This window comes from Staurois parvus, unplaced genomic scaffold (genome assembly GCF_062004578.1).
Source record: "Staurois parvus isolate SC_StPar_1 unplaced genomic scaffold, SC_StPar_1.0 ptg000346l, whole genome shotgun sequence".
In the NCBI taxonomy this organism is placed as follows: domain Eukaryota; kingdom Metazoa; phylum Chordata; class Amphibia; order Anura; family Ranidae; genus Staurois; species Staurois parvus.
Genome location: NW_028318142.1, coordinates 434,798 through 455,586, shown reverse-complemented (window position 1 = coordinate 455,586; position 20,789 = coordinate 434,798). Strand labels below are relative to the sequence as shown.

General features: G+C 41.2%; 1 protein-coding gene across 1 annotated transcript in view; it reads left to right on the top strand.

The window, feature by feature from the left end:
* Positions 1–1,531: 1,531 nt before the first annotated feature.
* The window catches only part of GPR157 (G protein-coupled receptor 157), a 55,166-nt gene continuing 35,908 nt past the window's right edge, over positions 1,532–20,789 (top strand). Inside the window, exons 1-2 of the mRNA XM_089684324.1 lie at positions 1,532–1,701; positions 10,832–11,232. Coding sequence (XP_089540450.1) covers positions 10,850–11,232 — 383 coding nt within the window. The 5' untranslated portion in view covers positions 1,532–1,701; positions 10,832–10,849. The remainder of the gene's footprint in view (positions 1,702–10,831; positions 11,233–20,789) is intronic.

The window sequence follows — 20,789 nt, the reverse complement described above, 5'->3', positions numbered from 1 at the left end:
CTTCTGTATAATCTATTTCTTCTGTCAAATATAATAGCAGGTCTCTATTAATTGACGGCCGTAGACAGGACTAAAACCCGCCGACTTTTTTATTTAATTAGTGTCAACGTTGGCCGTCTGAATGACCGATTTACAACTTTAAAAAAAATCAAAACGGCCGATTGTCCCCAGGTCTATGGCCTGCTTAAGGCTGGATCCACGCTCGAGTGATTTGTAGCTTGAGGCTCGAAGCTCAAAAACACTTGAGAAAAAAATCAATTATTCTCAATAGAGACGCTTCACATCTCCACTTCAAGTTGCCTGAAGCAAATGCCTGAAGCTCACAAGTTCTGGAGCTTTTTTTTTTGTCAATTTGGACAGATTTTCGTTTTTTTGAGCATCTTAATTCCATAGTTTTTCCATTTTATTCCATTTTTGCATGTGTTTTTGTGCTATTTTCAGCTCAAATGAAAAATGTTTAATAAAAATAGTAATATTATATGCATAAATAAATGATAACTAAATAAAATAAACACACAAGTAAATTAAAATCATCATAGATAAATAAAATAAATTTATAATATGTAATAATAAATAGTAATTAACCCCTAAACATAACCCCCTAACCAAAAAAAAAAGTTATTATTAATAATAATGATCATTTTATTTATTTAGTGTTAGGGTGTTTATATTATTATTTTGAGTAATAATAATACTTTTTTTTAAAGGCTTATTAATTATTACATATTCATTTATTGTATTTATTTATGAATATTTTAATCCTAGATTGTAAGCTCTAACGAGCAGGGCCCTCGGTTTCCTCTTGTACCAAATTGTATTGTACCTGTAATGTCTACCTTCATTTTGTAAAGCTCTGCGCAAACTGTTGGCGCTATATAAATCCTGATTAATAATAATAATCGTTTATTTTACATTTATGTATTAATTTATTATTATCATATATTTTACATTTATGTATTAATTTATTATTATCATCATTTATTTTACATTTATGTATTAATTTATTATTATCATCACCATTGTTGTTGTTATTATTATTAATACCCTAACCTAGCAAAACAAATTAAATAAGAAGATAAAACATAAAATATTAACCATACTTTACCCTACTCTAAAAAGAAACAGTATAATAAATAATAATTAAAAAAACGAAATAAAAGCTGATGGGAAAGCTGAAAAGAAGTTGAGAAACATAGCAACAAATGATGCAACTAATGATTTCTCTATTGGCTAATTAAAAAACCACCAAAGCTCAAAAACGCCTGAAAACGCACAAAATCGCTCAAAGATGCTACGCCGCGTGAATCCAGCCATACGGTCTGTTTTAGTGCAGCAAAAGTGTACCGGGGTGAAAGGGTGTAAACCTGCGTGCCATGGTAACCATGGAGCTGACATGTATTTGTAGTAATGACAGTGAAGGAAATCTCATTGATCTGCATGTTCTGTGGTCCCAGCCCAGACATGAGGGTCATCCTCCCCTCCCCAGGCAGGGTGTGTAGGCAGAGCGCCCAGTAGAGGGCGGTGTGGAGCAGTGTGCGGAGGGCAGTGTCGGGCTCCCGTCTCTCGGTCCGGGTGAAGATTTCTCCCATCCAGATACAAGATCTCTCCTTCCCCTTCCGGATGTCCCGGCTCAGAGCTCCTCCCCCTACAGGACAGAGAGCGGAGACCGCCGACACCGTGCTGGAGGGGAGAGCCGGCCAGGTCAGTGTTGTCGCCTCTTCTCATACAATGTATCAGTCACTGCGAGTCTCTTCCCTTCATTCCACACCCCCTCCCCCCCCTCCCTGGGATCCTCACTTCTTCCAGTGTCTCCAACTTACTCATGGTGTCACTTTCCTGTTTGTTTACCTCTAGTAATATTATTGTTTTCACTGTGTGATTTTATGTTCCCTTTTGATGTTTATAAATAATCCTTCTGTAATGTAATGCCATGTGCGCACTGTGATCATCTACTTATGGTGAGCATACATATATCGATCTGATCGAACGATTCTTCCCTGAATGTGCCAATATGAGCAAATCTATAAATTGTCCAAAAAGACACATCATGGGGGGAGATTTACTACACATGGGGCCCTCAGAATCTGGTGCAGCTGTGCATGGCAGCCAATCAGCTTCTAACTTCAGCTTGTTCAATGAATTCACGAGGCGTACACACATGAGAATGTCGGGCGAGTGAGCATCACGGTTTTGGGGTTTTTTTTGCATGCTAGTCTCATATAAATGAATAGATGCAGCTCAGTGGCTAAATGGTTAGCACTTCAGTCTGGCAGTACTAGGGTCGTTGGTTCTAATCCCAACCACGGAACCACCTGCCTGGAGTTTGCATGTTCTCCCTGTGCGGGTTTCCTCCCACACTCTGCAGTACTAGGGTCGTTGGTTCTAATCCCAACCACAACACCACCTGCCTGGAGTTAGCATATTCTCCTCCCTGTGCGGGTTTCCTCCAGGTAGTCCAATTTCCTCCCACACTCTGCAGTACTAGGGTCATTTTTTTCTTATCCCAACCACGGAACCACCTGCCTGGAGTTTGCATGTTCTCCCTGTGCGGGTTTCCTCCCACACTCTGCAGTACTAGGGTCGTTGGTTCTAATCCCAACCACAACACCACCTGCCTGGAGTTTGCATATTCTCCTCCCTGTGTGGGTTTCCTCCAGGTAGTCCAATTTCCTCCCACACTCTGCAGTACTAGGGTCGTTTTTTTCAAATCCCAACCACGGCATCACCTGCCTGGAGTTTGCATGTTCTCCCTGTGCGGGTTTCCTCCCACACACTGCAGTACTAGGGTCGTTGGTTTTAATCCCAACCACGGCACCACCTGCCTGGAGTTTGCATGTTCTCATTGTGTCTGTGTGGGTTTCCTCCCAGTAGTCTGATTTCCTCCCACACTCCGCAGTACTAGGGTCGTTGGTTCTAATCCCAACCACGGCACTACCTGCCTGGAGTTTGCATATTCTCCCTGTGCGGGTTTCCTTCAGGTAGTCCGATTTCCTCCCACACTCTGCAGTACTAGGGTCGTTGGTTCAAATCCCAACCACGGCACTACCTGCCTGGAGTTTGCATGTTCTCCCTGTGCGGGTTTCCTCCCACACTCCGCAGTACTAGGGTCATTGGTTCTAATCCCAACCACGGCACCACCTGCCTGGAGTTTGCATGTTCTCCCTGTGTCTGTGTGGGTTTCCTCCAGGTAATCTGATTTCCTCCCACACTCCGCAGTACTAGGGTCGTTGGTTGTAATCCCAACCACAGCACCACCTGCCTGGAGTTTATGTTCTCCCTGTGCCTGGTTGGGTTTCCTCTGGATACTCCGGTTTCCTCCCACACTCCAAAGACATGCTGGTAGGTTAATTGGATCCTGTCTAAATTGACCCTAGTATGTGTATGTATGAATGTGAGTTAGGAACCTTAGATTGTACGCCCCTTGAGGGATAGGGACGGATGTGAATGTACAATATATATGTAAAGTGCTGTGTAAATTGATGGTGTTATACAAGTACCTGGAATCAATAAAATTACTAGTTACAAACGTTCTGGTAATACAGGTCATACACGGGTCGAACTCCGAACAAAGTTTCTTTAGAAAATTGGAATTTTCGTGCATTTTGTAATCCGATGGTGCCACCATTGATTTTGAAATTCGGCCAACCAAGCCTTCAATTCCCCCCCATCCCCCCACCCCCTATCCCCCCCATGTTGCTACAGAAAATAATTTTCGTGTCCAAGAATTCTCTTTTCTTTCCAGGTCACAGCTCATGCTCACTTTTTTCATTTGTTTCCAGCACGATTCTCCCATCATTGATTTGAAATTCGTTTGTTTTTAATAAAATTTCCAACATGCGTGATCACTAAGGCCGGCCATACATGGGTCGAAATTCAACAGATTTTTCGTCCGAAAAGCAGACTTAAGAATAATCGGCCAATTTTCGCTCTGTTAGTCGGTTAATGGCACCGGCCAATTTTAGTGGTTCCTCCCCTTTTCAGTGATCGGTCATGTTGGAAAATTCATGAAAAACAATTCATGATTTCCTACTCAATGATGGTCAAATCGTACGATCGTTTTTCCGAAAAGAAGTTTCGCCTGTTATATGGGGTGAACTTTATGACTTGGTTGGCCGATTTTCGAAATCATTGATGGCACCATTGGATTACCGAGCGAACAACATTTTCAATTTTCCGACAAAAAAATCGCTCGTAATACGAACAATGTATGGCCTGCCTAAAATTCAATGGTCACACGAAAATCATCCATTTCTGTGACCCACTAATGGTGCGAAATTCAAACGAAAATCCTTAGAAAAGATTTTTTTAAAGAAAATTCTTTCGGAATTTGAGCCGTGTATGGCCAGCCTAAGACAGACTACAACTTGCTGCAATTATATAATATATTCTCTTGTTTCAGAGCATGCGCAGTCTTGGTCGCTTGATTTGTTATTTTTTTTTCTTTATGCAGGCCATAGACGGGGAGAAAACCAGCCAGTTTTTTTTTTTTTTTAAAAAAAGAAAAATCGGCCATTCAATCAGCCGACATTACCACTATTGGTAAAAAAAAAGGTCGGCTGATTTTCGTCCCGTCTATGGCCGACAATTATATAGAATATATGCAGAAGAAGAAATAGAATATGAAGAAGAGGAAGAAATAGAATATGAAGAAGTAGAAGAAATAGAATATGCAGAAGAAGAAAAAGTTGCAACATTGTATCTATTTATATCCATTTCGGATACAGATGTTTCTATTCGGATACAAATAGATACAATGTTACTATACTTTTAAATGTCAAATATAATATTGGACTGATATTCTTTTTTTTTTTTTTTTTTTCTCCTTCTTCTTCATGTTCTATTTCTTCTTTTCATTCATATTCTATTTTTTTTCCTTTTCTTCTTTTCCTTCTTTCATGTCACTGTTCATGCGCATTTTTAAATATTGGAAAAAGATCGGCAAATTTGTCCATCATTGCCGCGAAAATCGGCAGAATGACAAATTTGGCCGATTATTTTCCAGCTGGACCGATCTAAAAGGTCAAAAATCACGAAAAACGGCCGACCGTTTACCGCACTAACGATCCGAAAATCGGACGATTTTTCGGTCATTTTTCATCTCATCTATGGCCCGCATTAGGAACGAATGCCGCACTGATTAAACAAAAATCGTTCATCCTGTTTTCTTACAACAAAATGTTTTATGCTTGTCCCTCAGATTTTGCATGAACTGTTGTGATTGGCTCTGAAAAGCTGATCAAAAAATGTTTTGGGTCAAAAAACCATCCAAAAAGCCGGTTTCGGCATTTTACACTTTTTTCAGCAATAGAGCGTTTTTACAACTAAAAAACTCCTCTAGAAACCCACTAGTCCTGGGGTTTTTTTCCAGCCAAAAAAATGTTGATTACAGTCTATGTGTGCACGGACACATAGGATAACATGCTGGGGGGTTTATTGGCTGTAGAAAAAAAACATCAAAAGCCAAAAACAGCTGCTGTAAAAACGTCCAGTGTTCATGAGGACTAAAATGCAAAAATGCCTTCCATTGACTTCAATGCAAAAATGCCTTCCATTGACTTCAATACAAAAACAGCGGTCAATCGCAATTCTATGTGAACGCTTATCTCCACATGGCACTATATCACTTGCGAGTCTGGAATGCATCGCTCCGAACTTCCACAAGATCCTTTTTAGAATTGCGCTCAAAACGCAATGTGTGTGGTTCCCTTCTGTGTGAACCACCTCAAAAGGAACCAGGGCATAGGACGTGTGAGCGATCGTTTTGCAAAATCGGTCTGCACCAATCTTTGGGAATTCAAAGGATTGTGTCACTGATTTTCAGGAGGTCACTAATGGGAGCCTATATCTTCCTGTTATTGGATTCCTATTATTTTTTAGACGAGTGTGCCGTGTATTGTATGATGACATGGTGTCACAGGAATTCCTGGCATACAGCATATTAAACATCAGATCTTGTAAACATGTTGTGAAGTGTAGTCTTGGTACATGACTAAGCACAGTGTTTTATTGTTTAGCGAGTCTGCCTAGCAGCACTGAGGTCCTCGGTTCGAATGCTGTTTAGGACACTGTCTGCATGGAGTTTGCATGTTTTACTTCTGCTTGCATGAGTTTCCTACAACATTCCAAAGACATATCAATAGATTGATTCCTATGTAAACTGGCTCCAGTATGTGTGCATGCATGTAAAGCGCTGTGCAAAATGTTGTCGCTGTATAAATCCTGTATAATAATAATAATAATGTGATAAAGGAACCTTCGATTTTAACCCCTTGATGCCAATGTAACACAAATATGCGGCCTCACAGAATTGGACTTTTTTTCCATGGGGCTGTATATTTGCGTACCTGTCTTCCTGCTGGGAGCGTGCCGCACAGTGCGCTCCCAGCACAAAGACCGCGGTGTCACTGAGAGCCCCTGATTCTAATGATTGGGACTCCCAATTCCAAGTCACATGATTGCAGTGATGGCCTAGGATTGGCTGTCACAGTGATCAGTCACTGTACAGCCCGGCCCCTTGTGTGTTTTTTTTTTTTTTTTTTTCTATGAATGGAGGAGAGAGATACATTGTATCTCTCTAACTCCTGTCATAGAGGGGAAAAAATGTTTGTAAAAAAAAAAAAAAAAAAAAGATAAATCTTAAAAAATAAAATAAAGAAAATAATACCTAGATCAAGGTTTGATCTAGTTCAGTGCCAGGGTAAGGGTTTGGGTCAAGGTCAGGGTCAAAGGTCAGGATTTAGAAAATAAAAATTGGTGGTCAGTGTGTTTTAGGTAAAAAAAAAAATGTGCACTATTGTTTCTAGGCTGTACTATGGGTACAAACAACATACACATATATGGTATTGCTGCAATCGTCAAGAGCTAGAAAATTTATTTTGGATGTTCTTTGATGGTAGGTTATGGTAGTAACAAGAAACACAACTAAATTTAATAAAACATTTTTTTTTTTTTTTTTACATTTTTGGGCCAGTTTTCCTTGGATAATAAAAAAAAAAAATCAGGAGATACCCATTACCATTTACTACCAAATGAAAGCCCAATTTGCCCTAAAAAAAAATGCGGTATAATCCACCTGGATGTACAAAGAAGTTGTGATGATATGTACAGTTTTACTAACCCATGTCAATGGTGCAAGATTGTGCTTAGGCGTTAGGATTTGTTGCACCCTTAGGTGTGAAGGGGTTAAATTCCTAAGTGCAGGGATTGATATGAATGTAAAGTATGTAAAGCACTGAGTTAGTTGTCATCGCTATATAAATGCCTGTAATAAATAAATACCAATTGGCGGTGTACTTTGATGTGTAGGGATGGCCCAGACACACACAGCTTTCATTTGGTGTCATCTGTCACCCCGTACCAAGTCTGTGTTGTTGTTCCTGGGATTACATGGAGGAAGGAGCTCATATCAGAAAACAGGTGACACGCTTGGTGCGCGGGATGCCCCATCCTGTGTATTATCCCCGCTCACAATATGAACCACTTATCTCATCTGCTCCTTCCTCTGTCCTTTCTGCTGGCTCAGCATATGACCGCACACACTATTGTGGATTGCAGACATTGTATTCAGGGACTTGCTTACTGGAACTGTAAATGGCCCTTTCTGTAGAATCATCACACTCCTCCTCAGGCACTCCCCGAATGTTGAAATCTTTTTGCTGATTTATATTTATATCTCTGTATGTGTAAAGAATGAATCTGTTATATTAAGCGTGCCAAATCCAGACACTGTGTCTTCTTTCCTGTGCCCACAGTATGGTTCGCCATTGATACCCTTGTGCTGTCTCTGGGTACAGTGTGTGAATTTAAACTTCAGCTATTAGGTTCAAATGTGAGGATTATAAAATAACATTTTAAAAAATATATATTAAAAAAAAAAAAAAAAATTTCTGGAGCACGGTGTAAAGATTCCAGATTGGTTCTTTATTGGCCAGGCCCTGCATTTCACATACAATGCATACTTTAACGTGGTTCTAAAGTCTCAAGGTTTTTTTTACCTTCATGCATTCTATGCACGAAGGTAAAAAAACTTCTGTTTAGCAGCGCCCCTCCCAACACTTACCTGAGCCCCCTCCTTGATCCAGCAATGTTTACGGGAGCCTCGGTTCTCTGGAGACTCTCACTTGTAATTGACTCCTGCTGCTGTCAATCAAAGCCAGTGAGCCAATCAGGAGGGGGCAGGGCGGGCCAAGCTGCAGCTCTGTTTGTGAATGGATACGCAGAGTCGGGGCTTGGGAGCGCACCTGCTTGGGTGCCCCCATAGTAAGCTGTTTGCTGTGGGAACACCCGACAGGAGGGAGGGGCCAGAAGCACCAGCGGGGGACCTGAGAAGAGGAGGATCTTGGCTGCTGTTTGCAAAACCATTGCACAGAGCAGGTATGACGTGTTTGTTGTTTTTAATTTAATAAAAAAAAAAAGCAAGAATTTAGCATCTCTTTAAGGCTTTATTTAGACTTGCAGTTGGGGGCAGCAAAAATGTCCATTTGAGCCACGTTTTTGCCACCTGCCCCCTCTTAAGCTGCAGTACCCAGCAGACGGGGGTGTTTGCATGCCATGGGCATGATGCTTCATGCCCCTTGTAAAGTTTACCTGGCATGCAGCGATTGGCAGGAGGCAACCCTGCCAAACTTTTCACATTCATGTAAATGGAGAAGCGCTGCAAACACCCCGAAACCACTTATAATGCACATGATTGTCAGCAAAAACCCTAAGGCTCCATTCACACTTGTGAGACTCCAAAGTCATGCGATTTCCATTGCAGCTTTACATTGCGTCTTTGAATGGGTGCAACTTGGATGTGACTTCAGCTGTTGAGTTTGTCTGTGGCACAACTGTCGCATTGATAACATTAGGATGCGACATTTGAAAGTTTACATTGCAGTCTGTGGCACTCAAGTAGTGCAGGGACCTTTTTAAAGTCGCTGTGATTTTAAGTCACATATATTTTACTGTCTACCATTGAAATACATGGGCTGCGACTTGCCATGGGACTTTGTGTCCAAAATCACAAAAGTCGCACAAGTGTGAATAGAGCTTTAGCCCGGGTTCACACTGATGCAGAATTCGCAATGCAATTTCCGCACCGCATCATGATCGCACCCCTTCATATGAACCGCTGCAGGTGTGCATTTTAAGTTATCGACACCCCAAAATCAGTTTGCAAAATGCTATGTGCAGAATTGGATTGCATGGGTGTGATCTGATTCTGGTGCGGATAAAAAAAAAAAAAGGGTCCTGCACTGTTCTGGTGTGGATGCGGTCCGATCGCATGAAAGCGTTGCAATGCGGTGCTGGAATTTGCAGCGTTTCCCAAACCACATTGGTTTGAACCCAGGCTTAATGTCAGTGATCATTACAATTTTCACTCTTTGCTTTTCTTTTCTTGGAAATGATCCACTTTGCATGTCAAATACGCTAGATGCACAAAATCCTTTATTCAAAGATTTGTGATTTCTTTTTCTGTTCCTCTTTTGGGAACAAACAAGAAATGTGAGAAAATTTAGATATTCCCTCTCAATTTTCTCTGCAACAAGCCTCCCCATTGAAAGATTTTCCCTCTATTCCCCTTAAATAATACAACTGAGCAAAAACCATTTTAGTTTCTCCCTTTTGTGGTTTCTTTTGAAGAGTCTGGTAAATCATATGAAGGCACTATTTTTATTACTTATATGTACCAAAAGAAAAACAAGAACTTGTATTGCTGACCACCTTCTGAAAATACTCGCTCCCCCTGGCTGGCTGTGGCTTTAACTCATTTATCTCTTATTTTAAGCCTGTTTTTGAAGTGTTTTTCCCAGCATGATGGACAGTTATTGATTTATACTTTGTTTTGTATATAGAAGTGTTGGAAGCAGTTGAAGTATATTTTATATGGTTTACTAGCACTGAACATTTTTATATATCAGATGTAAGAGAGCTTAAGTAGTACTGCACTGTTTGAATTTATATGTTGACGTTGTATGGGAACACAGAGAAGGGCTCAAAATTTTAAGTCCTGAGCTACTAGCCAGGCCTTAAGAGTTGCTGGCAACCATTTGCTCCACCCCTAAACACGCCCTCGTAAATTAACTCATGAAATGACGCTGTTAAATGTTTTATGCAGAATAAAGTTACAAAAATAAATTTTTTAAATAAACGCCCATCAGGTGGCCTCCTTTACATCAGGTGTCCCATCAGAGTCCCCCTTTTACATCAGGTGTCCCCACATGGGACTAACTACTACCATACAAAACTAAACTTTTTTGGCTGCACTCAAGAATGCTATTGCTGGAGGACAAAATAGGAAAGAGGAAGAAATGGAAGGGAGGGGAAGGATGGAAGGAAGGAAGCAAGGGGAGGGAAGGAAGGAAATTAAATGAAGGGAGGGGAGGGAGGGAAGGGGAGGAGAGTCGGAAGGAAAAGAAGGAAGGACTCACATGCTCAGTCAGAAGCATTACAGAGCTGTCGGCTGCTCTGTATACAATTTCCCACCCACAAATCCTCTTCTGAGAAGCTGCACAGATTGGAGTGTGGGCGGGCACAGGGGAAGGCAGAGCAGATCCAGCCTCTCTCTCCTATTGGTGTGGAGGATCAGGGGGAGGAGCTGGGCAAAGAGGAGGGGGGCCAAGAAAAAGAAATCCAATTGACAGTCGGGGATGATCAGTGAATCGGTGGGGGCAATTACAAGTACCGATCTCCCTGTATGGCTTTCAATGAAGCAACTGAAAGTCACTTCTCCTCCTCTCCCTCTTGAGGCTTTCAGCTGCTTTATTGAAAGCCATTTTAGCAGGAGTAGACAACAAATGTCTTTTGCAACCAAAGCTGTATGACTGATACTTTTTGTGTCTGTTTGCAGGTTATGTACTAAGTTTCTATGGATTGGCAGGCGATCCCACGAGAAAACCTGTACTTGTCTGAGCAGGTGATTGTTCTGTTGTCTTGTGCCTTGTCCTTCTTGGGTTCTCTGCTCATCATCTTCACCCACATCCGCTGGCCAGAGCTCCGGAGTCGTCCACGTCAACTGCTCCTCTTCCTGTCAGTTGCTGACCTGTTCTCAGCCGCCTCCTACTTCTATGGAGTCCTGCGCAATTTTCAGGCTTCGACATGGGACTGCGTGGCCCAGGGTGCCCTGTCTACTTTCTCCAACACCAGCTCTTTCTTCTGGACTATGGCAGTTGCCATCTATCTTTACATCACTATTGTCCACTCTCAACAGAGCCTTGCTGAGCATATGATCTACTGGTTCCACCTAATCAGGTTAGTAGAAGCCACAACATGTCTACCCTTAAGGGGAAGAACTGGAGAGGCTGCCATTGATGACTTTTCATTCTGCCTGACTGTCATGCTTACCCCTTTGCTTTAACCTCCCTAGCAGTCTGATTATGTCAGTATTTCTGTGCTCAAAGCGGTACATTGTTTTAAATGGAAATATGTTTTTTTATTGTAGGCCTGTAATTCTTAGGAATAACTCACTGAAATCTGTCCGAACAATAGTCATCCCGGGTAGGATAAAAATTGAAACACGAAATCATAATTTATAATATAATAATCATAAAAAATAATATAATAATAAATTTAATTCAATAATGTAATCAAACCAAATACACTGAAATTTGAAATAGAGCGCCAAGTTCGCACTTCACTGAGCTCAGTCGCAAAATCGTTTTCAGTGTCTGATGACGAATTTCCCCACGAATCATTATCGCTCAATTCTGCAAGTGGTTCTAATTTACTATCGCTGTTCTAAAACCATTTTTGACCTAAAGGGATGTTTTTTGGATGCCATGGACATTTCTCAGTTTCCAAGCAGAAAGAATAGTAAAAATGCAGGCAGGACACAGGACAAAGAACTTGGGACAAAATGTATGTGAAATGGTTTGATACAGTAATGTAATACTATCAGATTTTAGTGTATTGAGTGAATGTCAAATTTTTACATTTTTGAAATTCCCCGTACGTTCCGATGCTCAGAGGGAACAGAACCCGGAAGATGGATGCCGGCATCGGCCGGAGGACATGGTCGGGGACGCTGTAGGGGGGACATTGTGGGACAAGGTAAGTGCTGGAGGGATCCCAGAGCAACGCTGCAGGGTAATCCCGAGTGTAGCTCGGGGTTACCGCTTCTGGTACTGAAAGTTTACCCCGAGCTACACTCGGGAATACTGCCAGGGAGGTTAATACTTTGAAGCACTAACCTAGAGCTAGTTTGTATATAAGAACTTGGAGACTTAGTCTAGTCTGGAAACCATTTTCCATATTGAAGTTGAATCTTGGTTTTTCACTAATGGTAATAAAAAAAGACTCCCAAACCAGGATATTATTACCATAAAATAGGGGCTACTGTTACCTACCATTTGTAAAGTACAGACTGTATCCTTCCGCTTCTTGGTAAGTTGTTGACCAAGAATCCAGTGTGTGCATTATGATACCTCCTCTGGGATCCAACAACATGTGTCCTCCCTGATGTGCAGCTGCCAGCACTTCCCGGTACCATGGCCAATCAGGAGACAGCTGTGTGTGCTCTGGGTACTCTGCATTTCCTATGCACTCCAGTGTCATTTAATGTGCCCTGTACACTCCCCATATTTCCAAGTGTCACCAGCGTGCCCAGTGTGATCCAGTGCTCTCCAGTTTCCTGATAATCTAGGGACTCCAGTGACTCCAAGTGCACTCCTCCATGGCAGCTGTGTCTCCATGCAGCCTCCAATATGTTCCCGTATCATTTGAACTGTATCTAAGTGGATACAAACCTCTGTCCGTGACACATCACTGATTGCATTCTCTTTCCATGTAATGAACTCTATAGGCAGTGAAGCCAAAAAAGCTTGTATTTTCAAAAACAACACAGCAGTGGTTCTGTCAGTTTAAAGTGGATATAAAACCTCTGACGTGAAAAATAAACAAAGCATATCCTTCTACAGTGTGTACTTGCCTCTATCCAAGCACCAAGTATCATTTCTCTTTGATTTCTCTTCCCTCTGCTACCTGCATAAGTCACTCCTAATTGGCTGACACAACAGAATCCTAGGTGATGGTCCCACCCCCCTCCAGCACACAGCAAGTGACTGACAGACTCAGCTATGTATGTTTCTTTATTAGGCTTTGTACATAGGGGTGTGTACCCTCCCTCCTCTCAGGTTTCAGGCTTCACTGAGCTCTGTGCTTTAGCTATCTAGTGTGTGTTTTGTCAGATCCCTGCCTTCTACTGCTGAGAATATTCCTGTGATCTGTGTACTTTGAACTCATGTAGAGGAGAGAGGGCTACAGATAATCAGGTGTAACCTATGTAGGAGAATTTATTTCATCTCTGTTGAACACCTCAGGCCAGTCATTTCACTAGGTATATGTAAGGGTTTACAACCACTTTAAGTACTGCAGTGATGGCCATCTGTATAGTGTCCTGTGGGAACACTTAGTGCATTTTTGAGTTTCCATATGTTCTGCAGTTTGACAGTCTACTTTTCCTTTGCAAGGCAAATACAGTATTACCCCAGTATGTTGGCTTTCTCTATCAGGAGATCAGCATTATTAGCTTTCAGTAAGAAGTTCATATTGCAGTAAGTTAAGCCTAAAAATAATACTATCTTCTCCCTTAATGAAATATAAAGGGTAACTCCACTTTCCTTACATACATTTGCATATACAAAAATATTATAGCATATACAATTGCTATACAAATCATGTAATTTAATGTTATTGAAGCTTACACCAGCTGTCGACTGAAAAGGAAAGGTAATTCTCTGTTAAATTCAATGCAAAATGGCAACCTGGAGGTATTCTGTATATCACTGGTGTACAAAACACCTCCAGAGATATAATTTCCGTCTTGTGTGATTGACTCACTGATATTCCCCAAAGTCTGCAAGTCAAATTTTGGGCACCCCCCTGCAACAGCAATTTTCAGTTTTGGTGAGATACACCCCAAGGGTAAATACCTTTTAACAAACTTATGTCACACAGGGGTTTATTTACTAAAGCTGGAGAGTGTAAAATCAGGTTCACTTTTGCATAGTTACCAATCAGCTTCCAGGTTTTATTGGCAAAGCTTAATTGAACAAGCTGAGGTTAGAAGCTGATTGGTTTCTATGCAGAAGTAGTGCGGGCCATAGATGGGACGAAAAATGGGTGAAAATCGGCCGATTTTCGGATCGTTAGTGCGGTAATCGGTCGGCCGTTTTTCGTGATTTTTGCCCTTTTGGATTATCGGTCCTGCTGGAAAATAATCGGCCAAATTTGTCGTTCTGCCGATTTTCGCGGCAATGATGGACAAATCGGCCGATCTTTTTACCGATTTTAAAAAATGCGCATGAGCAGTGACATGAAAGAACAAAAGGAAAAAAATAGAATACGAATAATACGAAGAAATAGAAAAAGAAGAAGAAATAGAATATGAATAAAAAGAAGAAATAGAATATAAAGAAGAAGAAATAGAATATGAAGAAGAAAAAAAGAAATAGAATATGAATAAGAAGGAAAAAAAAAAATTTCAGTCCGATATTATATTTGGCATTTAAAAGTATAGCAACATTGTATCTATTTGTATCCAAATAGAAACATCTGTATCCGAAATGGATACAAATAGATACAATGTTGCAATTTTTTCTTCTTCTTGTTCATATTCTATTTCTTCTTCTTCTGCATATTCTATTTCTTCTTTTTATTCATATTCTATTTCTTCTTATTATTCATATTCTGTTTCTTCAAATTCTATTTCTTCTTTTAAATGTCAAATATAATAGCAGAGCTCTCTGCAGGGACATCACTGTTATATTAATTGCCGACCGTAGACAGGACGAAAATCAGCCGACATTTTTTTACCAATGGTGGTAATGTCGGTTGATTGACCGATTTTTCGTTTTTCTAAAAAAAAAAAGTCGGTTTTCTCCCCGTCTATGGCCTTCTTAAGCCTGATTTTGCACTCTCCAGCTTTAGTAAGTAAACCCCATAGTGTCACACGTTCTATTGGCCGCAGTGCCGTGCACGGCAGTGGAATGCTTGTCACTTCACTGTGCGTGAAAAAAAAAAAAAGTGCCTCCAGTACTTGTTTTTGACGCACACCCCCACAGTGTAGTGTTATGAGCTGGCCAGATAGGGGGCAACGCATTTGCCTTGTCTTGCAGTGGGACTATGCTAGAATAACCACTAAATGCAGTTCTACCACACCTTAAAGGCATGCGTCCTCATTAGAACACTATGAGTGCACCAGCTTATTATAATGTATCAGCCCCTCCCATTCAAAATCACTATCCAAAGGACATGGTAGAACAAACTGTTATGTCTTTAGAGTAACAAAAGGTAGGGATCTGCTGTTGAGGATGGCCATACACTATACAAATTTCTTACAATTTTCTGTCCAATTTCTGCCCAATTTCCTTTAGATTTGCCTTCAACTATGTAGTGCAAGGGCTTGCCTAATTGGATACAATTGAAAATGTTGTTTAGGTTTGACCTCATATTATATGGTTTTTGGTAAATCTAAAGCAAATATGTATGTGGGACTGACATATTGACAACAAGATGGTTTATTTTGAGTGGATGTTTTTTTTGCTTACAATTTATTTTCTGTTCTACTTTCATGATTTGGTATTTATTTTATTTATCTCAGGCAATTATATAGCACCTTCCATTTATGCAGCGCGCCCTCTCTCTCTCTAATATATAAATATATATATATATTACATTCACATCGGTCCCTAATCCTCAAGGGGCGTACAATCTAAGGTCCCTAACTCACATTCATACATACACCTACTAGGGCCAATTTAGGCAGGAGCCAATTCACCTACTGTCCTTGGAGTGTGGAAGGAAACCGGAGTACCCGGAGGAATCCCATGCAGGTGTTTGGCATTATTTATTTCATAGCTCTGCACACTTTGTTATACACAGATTATTTTGGCTTAATTATTTGATTTAACTCCAGATCTCAAACATGCTGAGAAGTAGCATATTCCAAGAGATGGAATGTGGTTATCAATGGTTATGAATCCATTTACACAACTAATGGAATTCGTCAGGCAACAGGTTCTCTTGGAAGCTTTGTGACCTAATTACAGTATGTGAGCATACTAAATCTGTTGAAAGATTTGCCTCGAGTTTCTGACTGAGCATCAACAAGAAGAACAGCACAATAGTTTTTTTCACCTTTTTTGCAGTTTCGTTATTTCAGAAGTCAGCAGGAAGGGTTAGTGAACCGTGGTGCCTGCCCCGCTTGCAGCTGTTCATTGTTGTCTGAGGTTTTTAAGTCACAAGGAACTTGGTGAATCTAACAGGAACAGGGAGTGTTCGGAGGAAGAACAGCACATTGTGGGTCATTAAGGCATGTTTAAAACCAAATTATTCTCTCAGTTTAAATATTTCACTTTTAATATTTTTGTGAAAAGTTGAACTTACTCCCAGCACCCTCTGTACTCCTCCTGTGCCCACTGCATGTACCATGTGCTGCATAGTGTCAGCAACGGTGAGCACTCCTTGGTCAGTCCTGGTTAGGGGACCACTCAGACCAATGAGGAACTCTTTATGGGACTCAGTCCTGGAAGAAAGTTGCCTTGCATTATGCTCACCCAGGTGGATGCAGCATCGATCCGATGCCGAATCTGTCTTCCGCTGCCTCTAAGACCAAGAACTGAACAATAAGACTGCTGATTACAGTCTACAGTAAGCAAAAAATAAAGATGTTTTGTACTTTGTTATAAAGCATATCCAATAAAATCAAATTTCTTCATAAATTTAGTTCAAAATGTTATCTGCTTCATGTGTTTTGGTTAAAAAAAAAAAAAAAAAATCCCAATTTGTGTATATTAATAGTGTTTTGTGTGAAAGCTGTAGTGTCTACAAACTGTGGCGTATATATACTGGAATTTACACAGCACTAGAGCTTTACTAGTAATGGTGGTGATCAGCAACTTTTAGTGTGGCTGGAAATCTGGCGCTAATTACCACTGGCTGGGGGGTTGGGGGGGTGACACTTGTAATGGTTGTGCATATTAGGCAAAGCTGTAGGCAACATTCATTTTGTTTAGTTCTGTCACCTATGGTTTGTAGGGAAATTAAAGCACTAGGAACACATAGGGTCCCATAAAATCCTAAAGGAATCCTAAAGGAGTCAGGCTTGCAGTGACCTTTTTGAGACACCCTGCCCAGCTCAACATGTCAAAACTTCACACAAATCATAAAATCAGACAGGACCAAGACACACCTATATCAAGTATATATTTGAATGGGGAATATAAGTGACACCCCCATGGCCACTCCTCAACTACTTAATTGGTCAGATGGTCTCTGACAACACCCCCCCTTGATACCAGAGAAAAAGAGACTGCTCCAAAAGTTAACAACTCGTGTGTACCATCAACCAAGGAACATCTGTCAAGTTGTAAGAGCCAAGAACACCTTGCTCACCCTTGACTGAACTCTGCTAAAACCATGGACTTTGCAAGTATTTACCTTTTTTCACCTCTTGTCTTGCTATTGCTTGTTCTCTTTGTTACTTTGTAACATCTTTGTTTTTTGTAAATATTTTATTCTGCCGATTTTGACCCTCTCATTATTAAAGGATAGGTTCACCTTTTGGGACCATATTATATGCTCCACCCTTTTTTAGAACATGTAACATGTTCCCAATACTGAAACCTCCACCTGGTTCCCCCCCCCCTCCTTGTGACAGCAGTACGGGGAGAAGTTCCCTGTACTAGCTGTCACTTTTTAAAAACAGCACAGCCGTGCGGAGCTCAGCCCACACAGCCATGTCATTCATTCATTCACAGTATTCTGTGAATGAATGGACTACAAGTCCCTACAACCTTAGCGCCTGTCGGCTTGACGTTCTCAATGTACTACCACGGCGTTGTGAGCACTGTGGTAGTTCAATGAGTCTTCCTGTCAGAATTATCGACTTGCCCGTATGGGATGTATGAGCAAGCAGATACACTGACAGTCTGCAGACCTGCATGGCATCAGCGATCTACTGATTGCTGGTACAATGCTTTATGGGCTCCTAATACAAAAAATAATAAATGCACATTTTACCTGCAAATAAATGTACATTTTATTATTTTTTGTAGAAAGGTGAACTTATCCTTTTAAACCCTATTTTGAAAAGTGTTGAAATTGTCTCTTAATGTGCTAATGAAAACTAAAAGAATCCCTGTCTCTTGAAGAGGGCTACTGTAGTATAAATCTCTGAACATACTACATAACCATATTGCCAAAAGTATTGGGACACCCCTCCAAATCATTGGATTCAGGTGTTCCAATCACCTCCATGGCCACAGGTGTATAAAATCAAGCACCTAGGCATGCAGACTGCTTCTACAAACATTTGTGAAAGAATGGGTCGCTCTCAGGAGCTCAGTGAATTCAAGCGTGGTGCCGTGATAGGTTGTCACCTGTGCAATAAGTCCATCCGTGAAATTTCTTTGCTGCTAAATATTCTACAGTCAACTATTAGTGGTATAATAACAAAGTGGAAGCAACTGGGAACAACAGCAACTCAGCCACGAAGCATCCAAGTCTTACATCACCAAGTGCAATGCAAGGCGTCGGATGAAGTGGTGTAAAGCACGCCACCACTGGACTCTAGAGCAGTGGAGACGTGTTCTCTGGTGTGACAAATAATGCTTTTCTCTGCCAATCCGATGGACGTTTCTCGGTTTGGCGGTTGCCAAGAGAACAGTACTTTTCTGACTGCATTGTGCCAAGTGTACAGTTTTGGTGGAGGGGGGATTCTGGTGTGGGGATGTTTTTCATGGGTTATGCTTGGCTCCTTAGTTCCAGCATACCAAGACATTTTGGACAATTTCATGCTCCCAACTTTGTGGGAACAGTATGGGGATGGACCATTCCTGTTCCAACATGACTGCGCACCAGTGCACAAAGCAAGGTCTATAAAGACATGGATGAGTGAGTTTGGGGTGACCTGGAATCCTTTGGAGTCCTGACCTCAACCCGATAGTACACCTTTGGGATGAATTAGAGTGGAGACTGCGAGCCAGGCCCTCTTGTCTGGAAGAATGGTCAAACATTCCCATAGACACACTCCTAAACATTGTGGACAGCCTTCCCAGAAGAGTTGAAGCTGTTGTAGCTGCAAATGGTGGGCCAACTCAATATTGAACCCTACGGACTAAGACTGGGATGCTATTAAAGTTCATGTGCGTGTAAAGGCAGGCCGACCAATACTTTTGGCAATATAGTGTACCTGTCTGTGATGACAGTGGATGTTACAGATTGTTTATTCTAAAATCATAGTTATTGCTAAGATTGTGAGTTTCCTCCTTCTCAGGGAAAGCTGATGGTGGTAGCTTAAAGAGTTAATTGCTTAGTTAACAACCCTGTGACAATCGCTGTCAGACTGCTGTCACCTAGATAGGGGTCCCACAAGCTGGAACATCTTTTGCAGGGTGCAGCTGAGAGTAGCATTGATACAAAAATGACAGCGTGGTGTAAGATTGGCTGGTCCTTTGTCACGAGTTGGTGAGAAGGGTAGGGGTCGAGCACCGCATTCATCATAACAGTAACTGACGTCACTAGTGACACTAATGCAGTTATCAGTGATAATGCCTGTACACTGTACTAATGAGCGACAGGGGTGATCAGAAGGGCAATCAAAGGTGTTGACTAAGTGCATGTGCTTTTACTCACATGATCTGGCTGTCTTTTCTCCCTGATTTCTGGGAGAAGAAACAGCCAAATTGCTGTTCATCGTCATGTGTTTGTAAAGGCAACTCTGTGCTGTGATTGGCCACAGTCGATCAGCAGGTGTACAGCCAAAGTCATTGGCTGCAACCTGCTGACAAACTTGTGCTGTGTCCAATAACCACACAGGTCAGCAGAGGGTGCGTGCACTCGAACCCGAAAACCAGAAAGTTCATCTGAGATATACGGGTACATTGCGGTGCCTTGCTGTACCGCCTGCTAGCAGTAAATGTACTAATTGGTCCCAATTTGGACATTGTCACTTAGGGGTGTACTCACTTTTGTTGCCAGCGGTTTAGACATTAATGGCTGTGTGTTGAGTCATTTTGAGGGGACAGCAAATTTACACTGTTATACAAGCTGTACACTCACTAATTTACATTGTAGAAAAGTGTAATTTCTTCAGTGTTGTCACATGAAAATATATAAAATATTTACAAAAATGTGAGGGGTGTACTCACTTCTGTGAGATATTGTAGGTGATCCTGCCAGTTATTCACTTCCCGTCCTACAGTGACAAGTGACAACATTCACTCTCTGGACAATATTTGAATCAGCATAGGACAGGACTGCTGAACATCCCCTTCTCTTCCATCTAAGATTAGGGGGATGTATTCTGTAGTCCACATTGATAGCTGGGAACAATTTAACTGAGAAGAGTGCATTACAGGCAGAGAGCCCTGGAACCTACCAGCTCACTAGACTTTGGCCAGGACAAACAGGTATGCTTTAAAATTATAGAACACATATAATAGAACACTTCAAATATTTTTATTTTACAGACCATAAAAGGAGCAAACAATGGGATAATTGTAATGGTTCATATACACTTTAAAGGGTCAGTTTTTCTAACACTTGTATTTATTTTTAACCCACTAAATCCCTCAGTGGCTTCCTACCTCTGAAGAACTACAGCCTCAAAATTGTGGCACCTCCTTTCCCCGATCTGGCCACCTGCCATGGCCACTAAAAGAGGTCATCCTTTCATGAACAGACACACATTGCCTAGTTTATATCTAAAATAGAATCAGCTGAGTGAGACTTGTTGGGGGGGGGCAGTTAAAAGCTAAGAACTCCAGTGGCAACATGTCAGTGCTGGTGTCTCCAGAAAATATGAATGT